This window comes from Dama dama, chromosome 14, assembly GCF_033118175.1.
Source record: "Dama dama isolate Ldn47 chromosome 14, ASM3311817v1, whole genome shotgun sequence".
Classification (NCBI taxonomy): domain Eukaryota; kingdom Metazoa; phylum Chordata; class Mammalia; order Artiodactyla; family Cervidae; genus Dama; species Dama dama.
In genome coordinates, this window is record NC_083694.1 from 32,640,456 (window position 1) to 32,652,815 (window position 12,360).

The 12,360-nt window shown below is 38.7% G+C and overlaps 1 protein-coding gene across 1 annotated transcript in view; it reads right to left on the reverse strand.

Annotated features, from left to right (window-relative positions):
- The window catches only part of KMO (kynurenine 3-monooxygenase), a 68,014-nt gene that overhangs the window by 29,199 nt on the left and 26,455 nt on the right, over nt 1-12,360 (reverse strand). The window contains 3 exon segments of the mRNA XM_061160264.1: nt 1,312-1,399; nt 5,508-5,556; nt 11,100-11,189. Of these exon segments, the coding sequence (XP_061016247.1) occupies nt 1,312-1,399; nt 5,508-5,556; nt 11,100-11,189 (227 nt within the window).

Sequence of the window (12,360 nt, forward strand, 5' to 3'; positions counted from 1 at the left end):
AGAGCTGAGTTCCCTGCATGAAGGAAGAGAACCTTGAAAAGAAGGAAAAGTCTTTCAAATGGAGAAAGTGTATGAACAACCACAGGGACATGACCAAGATCTTCTAGGAGCAGCACATTTGTCTTAGAGGAGATCAGAAGAGGAATTTAAGAAAAGAATACAATTGGGGAGGGAGGAGAAGATGCAAGGTTTAAATACATTCTTCTGGCCACTGGGAGAAAACAATATATTTCCATTGGGCAGGTGGTGTATGAAGAGTAGTAATTTAAGACAGCTTACTTAGGAGTAGAAACACTGCAGTGGAGCCACAGTGCAGAAGGGAGAGGAAACGGAGACAAAGCCAGTATAGTAGCCTACACGTGTAGGGGTGAGATCCCAAGGACTGGTGCTCAGGAGAAAGGACAACATAGGCTCTGAGGCAGACAGGAAGCATGAGACACTGGGAAATGTTTTCAGATCAAATGGGAGAAAATAAGGAAAGGGGTACATCAAGAATGATTCTAATTATTTGGTTAAAAGTACTAAGTAAGTCAGCTTCCCAGGTGACTCAGTGGTAAAGAATCTGCCTGCCAATGCAGGAGACACAGGTTTGATCCCTGGGTGGGGAAGAGCCCCTAGAGAAGGAAATGGCAGCCCACTCCAGTAGTCTTTCCTGGAGAATCCCGTGGACAGAGGAGCCTGGTGGTCTATGGTTCACAGGGTCACAAAGAGTTGGCCTTGACCGAGCATCTAGACAGCAACAATAACAAACTAGGGAAGTTAGGAGTAGGACAAACAGGTGTTCAAAATTTTAGATACATGTGAGATTATGGCAAGAAGTACTTGCAAAGGTGTTTAAAGGGAGATTAATATTAAGATCGAAATAAGGGTTATTATTATTATTATTACAAATAGAAATGTGAATTTACAAGTAGTTGTTGAACAAACTGTGAATCCAAGATATATCCCCCAAGTGGGATATGAGGCTTGGAACTTTAGAGGAAATGGGCTCAGCCAAGGGGGGGGCAGACAATAGTATTCAGAAAGAGGAGAGGAGCAGAGCAGTGCAGTTATCTGTTTCAAGTTAGGAGAGTGTTAGAAGCAGAGTATGGTTACCAGTCTAGAACACTGTTAAGAAGATGAGTGAACAGGAGAATCAGGAAAAATATTGGTGCTAATGATCAACATAAAATTACTTGACTGTAGAAACTACTTGAATTACCCTGTTAGTAATCATTTAACTCTTTGAAAGAAGTCAAGAGCAAAGTTTACAGGCACAGTTCTCCACTTCAGCCCTTCACCTCTGAAGTCAAAGGGCTGACCGGTGATTACCCAAGCACTGTGATCACTCCTTTCTCAGGATCACATTTCACCAGCCTGTGGCCAAAGTGCACTTTTGCATTGGAGTATTTCTCAACAGCTGAGGAAACAAAGAGAGAAAACTAATGGAAATGAAATTCCAATTCTTATTTCACTTAAATTGAATTAATCATTTTCTGAGAACAGTGTGGTAGAGATACTAAACAGTGTAAACACGAATCAGTTAAAATGTGATTTGACAACTGTTTGGCAAATGTTCTAGGATAATATGGTAGTAAAAGAGATAAACAAAAATTAATTGTCTCCATCAAAAAAAAAATCTAACTATGTATATTCTTGCATCATTGTAATTGTTGGCACCCTAGGAAAGAAGTAATCATCACATATTTTAAAGTTGCCCCCAAATTAAGGCTTAGTTTGTGATTGGAAATAGTCAGTCAAACTTCTTTTTTCATACTATGTCTGACTCTGTATCTCTTTTTAGCAAGTCCTCTAGACTTCTGACTCAATTTGTTATAGATGATTTATATATAAATATAGATCTTTTTGTAATCAAACACTGAAATAGGGGAAAGTGAGTAAGAAGATTAGAAACCTCTTAATAAATAGAATCAAATTATTTTAGTGCTTTTTTGGCCTGCTAAAAATCTATAGTGAATTTCATTTTCTGAACTATTAATTATGTTCTTATCACTGTAGTAAAACATTATTTTTGTTCCTAGTTTTTCTCATGAGCAGGAGATCTATAATTAGGGGCTATTTATTGTTCCTAGAGCCACAAATCAGAATGTAGATGTTAGAGCTGGTGTAGACCTCAGAGATAGTTTATTTCAAAACTCTTCATTTCATAAATGAAGTAACTGAGCTTCTGGAGGGAAAAGTAAGATGACTAAGATCACACAAAGTAAAGAATTTAGGAAAAATAAGCCAGTAGTCTGACTTCTGTACCCATCTGTACCCATCTCTCCTTTTCATCTCAGGTTTTTGTTTTTTTGTTGTTGTTGTTCTGCTTTGCTTGAGTTTGATTTGGGGTTTGCAGACTTTAAGATTCTTGAACACAGGATTGGAAGCTTTAGGATATTGAAATTGGAGATAAGCCAAAGACTTATCTATGTTTAAGAAATCTTTTGACAAATAACTTAGAGAAAGCAGAGTTTACTCGAACTGCTATGGGTATCTTTGACAAACACGAAATGTGTTTGTGGAATCAACCTTTTTGTAAATATTTTTTTCAAATTAAATGTAGAGGAATTTAATGCAGCTCAAAGAATTTTCCATGGAACACTAGTCCTGTGATAACTGAAATAATTGTTCTGTGTCATAGTCACTACAGAAATGCTCATACTCTGACCCTCTGACTGTGCCTTCTTGGTCCCCAGATACATGTGGCTCTTGAGTGCTTAAAATGTGGCTGTTCTGAATGGAGATGGGATGCAACCACTGGGTTTTGACAACTTAGTCAAAAAAAAAAAAAGAAAAGAATAAAATGTCTCAGGAGTAGTTTTCTTACATAGATTATACATTGAAATAATAATATTTTGGATATATTAGGTTAAATATACCATTAAAATTAATTTCACCAATTTCTTTGTAGGTTTTCTATTTTGATTAATATAAGGTTTTAAATTATGCATATGGCTGGCATTTGTGGTCATATCTTAGACAGCATTGCCCTAGAAAATCCACACTGCAGACTAGTAGAATAAAGGCCCTGAAAGTACTGTAAGAAAAGGCTTTTAATAGTTATTTATGTATTTATTTGGCTCACTGGGTCTTCATTGCAGCATGTGGGATCTCTTGGTTGTGGCAGGTGGGATCTAGTTTCCTGACAAAAGATTTAACCTGGGCCCCCTGCATTGGGAGCATGGAGTCTTAGCCACTGGGTCACCAGGGAGGTCCTAGAACTTTTTAAAACTAATTTGATGCCTGTTTGCTTGTGTGTTGGAGAAGGCAATGGCACCCCACTCCAATACTCTTGCCTGGAAAATCCCATGGATGGAGGAGCCTGGTAGGCTGCGGTCCATGGAGTTGCTAAGAGTCGGACACGACTGAGCTACTTCACTTTCACTTTTCACTTTCACGCATTGGAGAAGGAAATGGCAACCCACTCCAGTGTTCTTGCCTGGAGAATCCCAGGGACGAGGGAGCCTGGTGGGCTACCGTCTACAGGGTCTCACAGAGTCAGACACAACTGAAGTGACTTAGCTTTAGCTTTTTCTTGTGTGTGTGCTAAGTCACTGCAGTTGTGTTCAACTTGTTGTGACCCCAAGGACTGTAGCCCATGAGGCTCCTCTGTCCATGGGATTCTTCAGGAAAGAATACTGCAGTGGGTTGCCATGCCCTCCTCCAGGGGATCCTCCTGACCCAGGGATTGAACCCACATTTCTTATATCTCCTGCATTAACAGATGAGTTCTTTACCTCTAGGGCCACCTGGGAAGCCCAATGCAGGTTTTAAGTTTATCAAATTTACCTGATCACATATTGTTTTTGTTTGTTTTACTTAACAGTTATTAACATCCCACAGGACAGTAAACCATGAAACAACCCCACATGAAAAGCTGATGCAGGAAAATGATGTAGTTACAGTACTTTCAGAGGGGAGGCTGTTCTATCAGAAGGAATGAGCATTTATCTGTGGAATAGGCGGCTCACAATCTGATGCCAGGTAAAGGAATAAGAGCTGTGTAAAAGAACTTTATGTGCCAAACAGTTTAGAAATCAAGAGGTTTAGCGTTCTTTTTATTAACATATTTATGCCATTTATGAAGTTGTATGCTGTGCAATGTGTACCTAATGAAAAACAAGGGAGCATGCAAGGTGGATATTCCCCATGTTCCGTATTATCAGTGTTTCCTATATATTACTGGAGACAGTGACTGTAATAGTCAAAAGCATGGACTTTGGAATAGACAGACTCAAGTTCAATCCAGATTCTACTACTTATTAACAGTGTAACCTGCTGCACTGTGGCCCTCTCTAAGCTTCCTTTACCATGTACAAAACTGAGGTAAACACAATTCTTACTTCACAGAGTTGTTTGGAAAAATTGATGCAATATAAAGCAGTTATTATCATAGTGCTTAAGACATCAAAGAATATTTTCCATTATTTTTAAAAGCTGTTTGGTAGTTTCTTTTCTTAAGATCAGCATGAATATATAAAGCAACCTAGCCGTTTATCTACTCATCCAAAAGTCAGTCTTACAAATACAAGTAAATAAATGGAATTAAGACAAATACTAAACCCTATTTCTGAGCCCTCGTGAATCAACTAGAGTGACCTTCCCCTTCACTCCTCCTCCCAGTTCAGTTCAGATCAATTCAATTCAACAGACACGTTACAAACTCACCCTAGGTAGGGGAATGTGGAGAAACACAGATAAATAACTGGAAGCTCTGCTCTCCAAAAGTCAGAGTCTGCTAGGATGCGTTGAGAGGGATTGATTGATTTAAAAGATAGTAGAACTACTAATGGCATGCTTTGCATGGAATGAATTTGTTTAGTACAAATTCATATGTCCTATGATCAAGGGTTACATGGAATGTGATTGGACTGATTATCCAGTATACAAATTTAATTTGCAGTCCAGGGGCTTTTCAATTAAGGGATAGGTCTAGGTCTTCTTAGTTAGGCACATGAGAATCTTCAGGCTTATATACACCTTCCTCTTCCTCAACTTCCTACACCCTGCATCTAATTTTGTCTCTTACAGATATCTTGAATCTATACCTCTTCCCAACCACTTGGCTATAGCTTTAGTCCAGACTCTTGTTTTTGCACACAGCGATTTTCATAATACTTAAAAAAATTGCAGCTCTCTATCAGTCTTCACACTATTGCTTTTCATATTTCTGATTAAAAAAATCTGCTTGTGTCTCTTTGAAAATGGTTATATATGCATATCTGTTTTTCCACTAGATTGTGAGTTCTTAACTGAGGCACTCATTCAACCCAGTGCCTAGAAGATAATAGGGATTCAATACATGCTGAACAAACAATTTTTACTTAGACCATTGATAAGACGAAAAAGAGATGCTGGAAGATGTACCACCAGTATTTTTAAAGAAACACTTTGTATTGTACATAGTCTTGCTCTTAATAACCCCTAAGAAGGAGTGGTAAACAAGTTTCAATTAATTATGTGACGAGATTAGTCTCACGTGCTTTGCTGAAAATGAGGGCTGGTGAATAAAGCATTGGACTTACCTGTCAGTAGATCCTTGTTTAGATCTTCTCTGCTTATAGAAAGAATATACTACAAGAAAAATATAGTAGATACTGTTTGTTTCTGGAGAATGGGCAAATATGCTTCTATGTTATTCACTTAGCGATAGAAAATACTAATTATTTATCAGAAGGTTGCAAGCTCAGCTTTACAACCATTTAAGTAAGTAGCCTTTTTTCTACAAACACTTTAATCAAATACATGCAATACAATGTTCAAATTTAAACTTAGGCTTTTTCAAAGTTTGATACTATATAAAAACAAATCTTTTTTTGGTACCAAAAATATCATTTTCACTAAGATAGTTTTAACTATCAAACATAAATCTCAAATATTCATCTTAGGTCTCCAAATCAAGCTGTGAAAAAAAACTTCAGAAATGACAACATTACTAGAATAAATGTATTATTTTCCAAAGAAACTACTTTGAAATTTTCATTTCAATTTGAAAGGCTGTGTGAGTGTGTGGTGTGATTGTGTTAGGGTGAGGGTTGGTAGGAATAGGTAGACTCCAGTACATGGGACATGCGGTGGTTGTTTCTGACTTCACAGGGCCGATTTTTCCATGAGACCCAGTCAAACAGTGCATAGGGCCTATGATACTTTTAGGGGTTCATGAAAATAATTTTAGTTTATTTCAAAATCATAAGAAAAAATAAATATAAGAATATGAATATAAGAATATAATACACATTAATTCTTAAAAAGATAAGAATAAATCCAGTCTGGATTATACTAAAGCTTAATGTAATCTTTATATCAGTGTGTCCATATAGTCTAATTTTTAATATTTATTGATTTATAGGGTCCCACAAAGCAAAAGTGTCTATCTGCTTCCCTGGTGGCTCAGAGGTTAAAGCGTCTGCCTGCAATGCAGGAGACCCAGGTTCAGTCCCTGAGTTGGGAAGATCCCCTGGAGAAGGAAATGGCAACCCACTCCAGTATTCTTGCCTGAAACATCCCATGGACAGAGAAGTGTGGTGGGCTACAGTCCATGGGGTCGCAAAGAGTCGGACACAACTGAGTGACTTCACTACTCTTACTCACTTAAGGTTCATGAAGGTCATAATGCTGTCTTGCAATTCAGGACAAGTCTATTGCTTTAAAAATTTAAAGCATGTAAATTTCAAAATTATGGGACATTACAACATTTAACACAAATATGGTCTTTTATTCATCTTGATCCCATTCAAATATAGGCATATAAAATTAACAGCTAAATCTATACTTGGTGTAAAAATAACTTGGTCATGCTAAAGAGACAATAGTAGACTGAGGAGGAGCTTCCTGTGTCTTTGTCATAAATTAAAATTAACAGGAACTTTGTAATTCTCTGCCTTATGGTTCTGTTTTCCAGTCTTCTACATTATTAATGTTTGCATTTCAACAGAAACCACACTTGTTATTCTAAGTATACTAGGAAACATGCAAATTATGAAGTCTTATTAACATAAGGAAAATATTCTCTCCTTGTCAGCTGATCCCTTAGATGAGATAAACTGGGGGCTGATCATCTGGGAACCAATAGACATGTTGGTCCTGCAGAACACTAGGGAGAGTCCTGGTCTATTCTGCTCCATATCTTTGGGCAGTTTCCTATTATAACCATAACTTAGAGTCACTGCCATCAAGCTTCACTTCTCCAATACATATTCTAAACAGCTTACCTTGTGAAGAATAAGTAAGAACAAGAACAAACAAGTGAAGAGCTGTAAAGTGACTCTTGTAACCAAAAAACCCACTAAGAAAACCTAAAGGAAATAGGATAATCTTCTTCGGAGATTTGTAAGACAATAGTTGCAGGGCTGACTTTTTCAAATATGCTAGGAAAAAGTGTTTACATTGTTGTCCTGATAGACTTCAAATGAGAATGTTTTCTAGTAAGGGGGTGTCATTTCTTTATTTTGGGTACAGGAGTTTAGGAACAGGAATTGGGGGAACTCCGGCCTGCTCTGTATGTTAGAGAATATTTTGATATTTGGCAACTGGGGAGGGAAATGAGAGGACCCAGCAAGACAGTCATAGCAAAGGAGAAAGGGCAGAGAAAATAACAGCTAGGGGAGGAAGGCTCAGATAAAGGGATATAGAAAAGATTTCAGAAGTCAAATTGTATACAGTAGGAACTTATGAATTGTTTGCTGTGCACTGTACAACGTGTGCCTTCCATGACCCCCCAGGTCTTCAGTATATTCATGTGTATTTTTTTCCTCCAATATAATTTATTTAGCACTGTGCAAATTACCATGAGCTTTACATGCAGTAATGAGTCAGGGATTATTTTTAGCTGTTTGCACAGAGACTTGACCACAGTAGCTTACATACACTACAGTTGTCTTTTTTTTCTAACTTAAAAAAAAGTCTAGAGGTATCTCAGGGACATCCACAAGTTCATCAGCGTCCTCCTCCTTTCTGCTCCACCATCTTTGGCATGTAGCTTCCTTCTGCAAAGTAACCTCATGGGCAAATATGGCTGCTTCTGCCCTTGAAATCTTGTTTGTGTTCCAGGAGGAAGCCTATTAATATGTATTTTGAGTGTGGAAATGGATAAAAATCATGAGTTTCATGTATGGTTATCATGGTACATAACCAAAACTAGAGGAGAAGGAATGGACATCAAGAGGCAGCAGAGGCCAATACGCACACTCCCTGGATGCTGGAAGAAATCTTGGGGTGATGGGGATGACTTTGCCCTTCCACAGGTTATGGAATTGACCAATTCAAAGCAAATTTATATAGTTCTTAAAAGATAAGGAGGGCGCATTTTTGACTCCAGTATAAAAATAATGATGCAAACCTATAAATTTAGCATTAACCCAGTTCTTAAGAATCGAGGAATGGCAGGATTCCTCAGTGCAGAAGGATCATTTCCTTCTTCTGTATTAAAGGCCTTGAAATGAAAACTTGCACCAACACTTTCACCTTCTTGGGGAGTCACTGGTGATGGAACTGTTTCTCCCTCACCCCTCTCTCTTTCTCACTTGGTAAAAGTCAGGAAGTCAGTTTTAGTCTCAGGTCCAAGTCACTCTTCTCATCCACTTTCCCTGCTATTTTGAATCATATCTTACTCCTTGATCTATTCATACTGTATTGGTCCAATCTCCAGGGAAGAGATGGATATGAGGAATTGAATTTCCTCAGCACAATCAGTGTTAATCCAAAAGAAAGGTGGGATGACTATTATGCCTATAATGGGAAGAATATCACTCTCATTTTAGAAAAAAGAAATAGTGTAGCTAAGCAGCACTTCCAGCATGCCTGTGAGGGCCTCCTACACCATGCTCACTGGTTGTTGTCTGTAAGGAAACTTGTCCAGTTTCTCCCTTAATGTTGACCTCCTATAGTCATGCAGCCTGTTTCTTTATCTGTAAAGCAAGGTGGTTGGAGTCCATGCATCTAAAGCTGCTGACGGCTGTGAGATTCTGTTATCTGAAAGTGTATTTGCAAGCTCTCATCCAATGCACACCTGACACTTAAAAATTTATGCTTTTTAGAAATTTGGTCTCACCCAATTCTCCCCATAAAAAAACTGTTATTTGATTGGAATGATGCTATTTTGTTGCCAATTGAAGATTTAAACAAACTATCTGTTTCAAGCCTTACTTTTCCTTCTCTGAAAGTGAAAGATTTCCTCCCTCTATGAACATAAGAGCTGAGTGCTCCTACCATTGCTTGGCTGAGTTCTTTTCATAGTGAACATAGAGAACTTTTCATAGGACTACTGCCTGTTGTCCCCAGGTTGCAAGTTCCTCAGCAACTCGCCCACAGGAAGACAATTACTGTTTATAGAAAAGGTACATTTAGTTAGTGTAGTCTGCTCTTGACTTGCATGTGTAAATCATGTCATGTCCAACTCTTGGAGACACCAATGACTAGCCCACCCACCAGGCTCCTCTGTTCATGGGATTCTCTAGGCAAGAATACTGGAGTGGGCTGAGATGCCCTCCTCTAGGGGATTTTCATTTCCCAAAGAAAGGCAATGCCAAAGAATGCTCAAACTACCGCACAATTGCACTCATCTCCCATGCTAGTAAAGTACTGCTCAAAATTCTCCAAGCCAGGCTGCAGCAATACGTGCACCATGAACTTCCAGATGTTCAAGCTGGTTTTAGAAAAGGCAGAGGAACCAGAGATCAAATTGCCAACGTCTGCTGGATCATTGAAAAAGCAAGAGAGTTCCAGAAAAACATCTATTTCTGCTTTATTGACTATGCCAAAGCCTTTGACTGTGTGGATCACAATAAACTGTGGAAAATTCTGAAAGAGATGGGAATACCAGACCACCTGACCTGCCTCTTGAGAAACCTGTATGCAGGTCAGGAAGCCACAGTTAGAACTGGGCATGGAACAACAGACTGGAAATAGGAAAAGGAGTATGTCAAGGCTGTATATTGTTACCCTGCTTATTTAACTTATATGCAGAGTACATTGTGAGAAACGCTGGGCTGGAAGAAGCACAAGCTAGAATCAAGATTGCCGGGAGAAATATCAATAACCTCGGATATGCAGATGACACCACCCTTATGGCAGAAAGTGAAGAAAAAGTAAAGAGCCTCTTGATGAAAGTGAAAGAGGAGAGTGAAAAAGTTGGCTTAAAGCTCAACATTCAGAAAACAAAGATCATGGCACCTGGTCCCATCACTTCATGGCAAATAGATGGAGAAACAGTGGAAATAGTAGGTAACTTTATTTTGGGGGCCTCTAAAATCACTGTAGGTGGTGACTGCAGCCATGAAATTAAAAGATGCTTACTCCTTGGAAGGAAAGTTATGACTAACATAGATAGCATATTGAAAAGCAGAGACATTACTTTGCTAGCAAAGGTCCATCTGGTCAAGGCTATGGTTTTTCCAGTGGTCATGTATGGATGTGAGAGTTGGACTATAAAGAAATCTGAGCGCCGAAGACTTGATGTTTGGAAATTGTGGTGTTGGGGAAGACTCTTGAGAGTCCCTTGGACTGCAAGGAGATCCAACCAGTCCATCCTAAAGGAGATCAGTTCTGGGTGTTCATTGGAAGGACTGATGTTGAAGCTGAAACTCCAATACTTTGGCCACCTGATGCGAAGAGCTGACTCAGTTGAAAAGACCCTGATGCTGGGAAAGATTGAGGGCAGGAGGAGAAGGGGACGACAGAGGATGAGATGGTTGGATGGCATCACTGACTCAATGGACATGAGTTTGAGGAAACTCTGGGAGTTGGTGATGGACAGGGAGACCTGGCATGCGGCAGTTCATGGGGTCACAAAGAGTCGGACACAACTGAGTGACTGAACTGAACTGAACTGAGAGCTTCCTGACTTAGGGATTGAACCTGCATCTCCTAAGACTCCTACACTGCAGGTGGATTCTTTACTGCTGAACCATGGGGAAAGTCCATTGAATGCTTATTAGGGACTGGGCCATTTCTAAGCATCTCCTATGAATTAACCAGTATGTATTTTTGAATTCTAAACAAGCAAACAATGTCAAAACAGAGCTAGAGAAGAAAGGCAAGGTCAACAAGCAAGTAGCTGGTTCAAGATATTAGACTCACCTATTACCATTTTACAGAAAAGTATCACCAGGTAAACCTACCTGTGACTTTGTCCCATAGGGAATAGCAGACTTTTTTCCTGAAAGAGAGTGAATCATTCTTGCTCTCATGGGGATACCACGGGATACAACCTGAAATAAAATCAGAGATGTCTATTTCAATTTCCATAATGTAGCATCATGCCAATAAAATAGATATTGACTCTAAAATGTGATTATTCAAAAATTTTCCAAAAATCAAAAAATAATGTAAAAGACCATGGGAACACAGTATGATAGAAATTTAATAAAAAGTATGCTCCTACAAAGTTTAGTTTTTAGGGTCTTTTTTAACTTTAGATTCTAAAATAGACTTAAAAGTTTATCTGGACCTAAAACAAATATTACAAGTGAGGAAATAGTTCATTGTCAGAGATTAAGTTCTTTTTTATGATTACAAAAGAATAAAGCATGAGGAGTAAATCACAGGATTCCTGAAATTCAGTGCAAAGTGTTTCCCTACTCATGCCTAAGAAAAATGTGGAAATGCAAATAACACTTATGTAAACTTATCATTTCAAAGACACACTCTCACAAAAATACTGTCAATAAAAATATACTATTTCTCTTTACATTTCCAAGATACATGATAGTGAGAAGTTTGACAATCTTGAGTCTATATGAGGAAAATCTGTAACAGGCCCACAATCTTTATCCAAACACTGAGAGTTCGTTGGTTTCAGAATTCAGAACTTTTCAAAGTTTAGATAGGTAATGAGTGCATATGTGGATAGTTCATGACACACAGACTAGTCTAGGACACCACCCCATAACACAATATTTCTTTAGCAAAACATATTCACACTAAAAAGAGATTTCTTTTAGAGGCTATAAAAAGTCTGCATCAGGTCATTTGCTGCTGAATGGGTGATGAAAAAGCTTTCTAGTCCCAGAGCTTTATGGAGTACAGAATTGTGATAAGAGATTATGGACCTACGTAGTCAAAAGAATGGATGTTGCCTGCCTCCTCTCACTCCAGATGCCATCCCAGGTCACACACAAATAAAAGGCAAAGATTAACTATCTTGTTGATGGCCCAGTGTCAGAAGTGATAATCAGGTCTCCACCTGGTACAACTTCCACCTGCCCCACAACGTGCTCTGCCCCCTCCCCAGTCAGGTGCCTCAAGTGTGAAATGTCAGCCCTGTTGTGAATTTAGAAGTTTGAAAACCTCTGTAAAACAGTTCTCATGCAGCGATTTTTGTGGCATTGAGTGCTGCTTTGAACTTAGAGAAATCAAGACCGTGCAATTGTTGAAAAACAA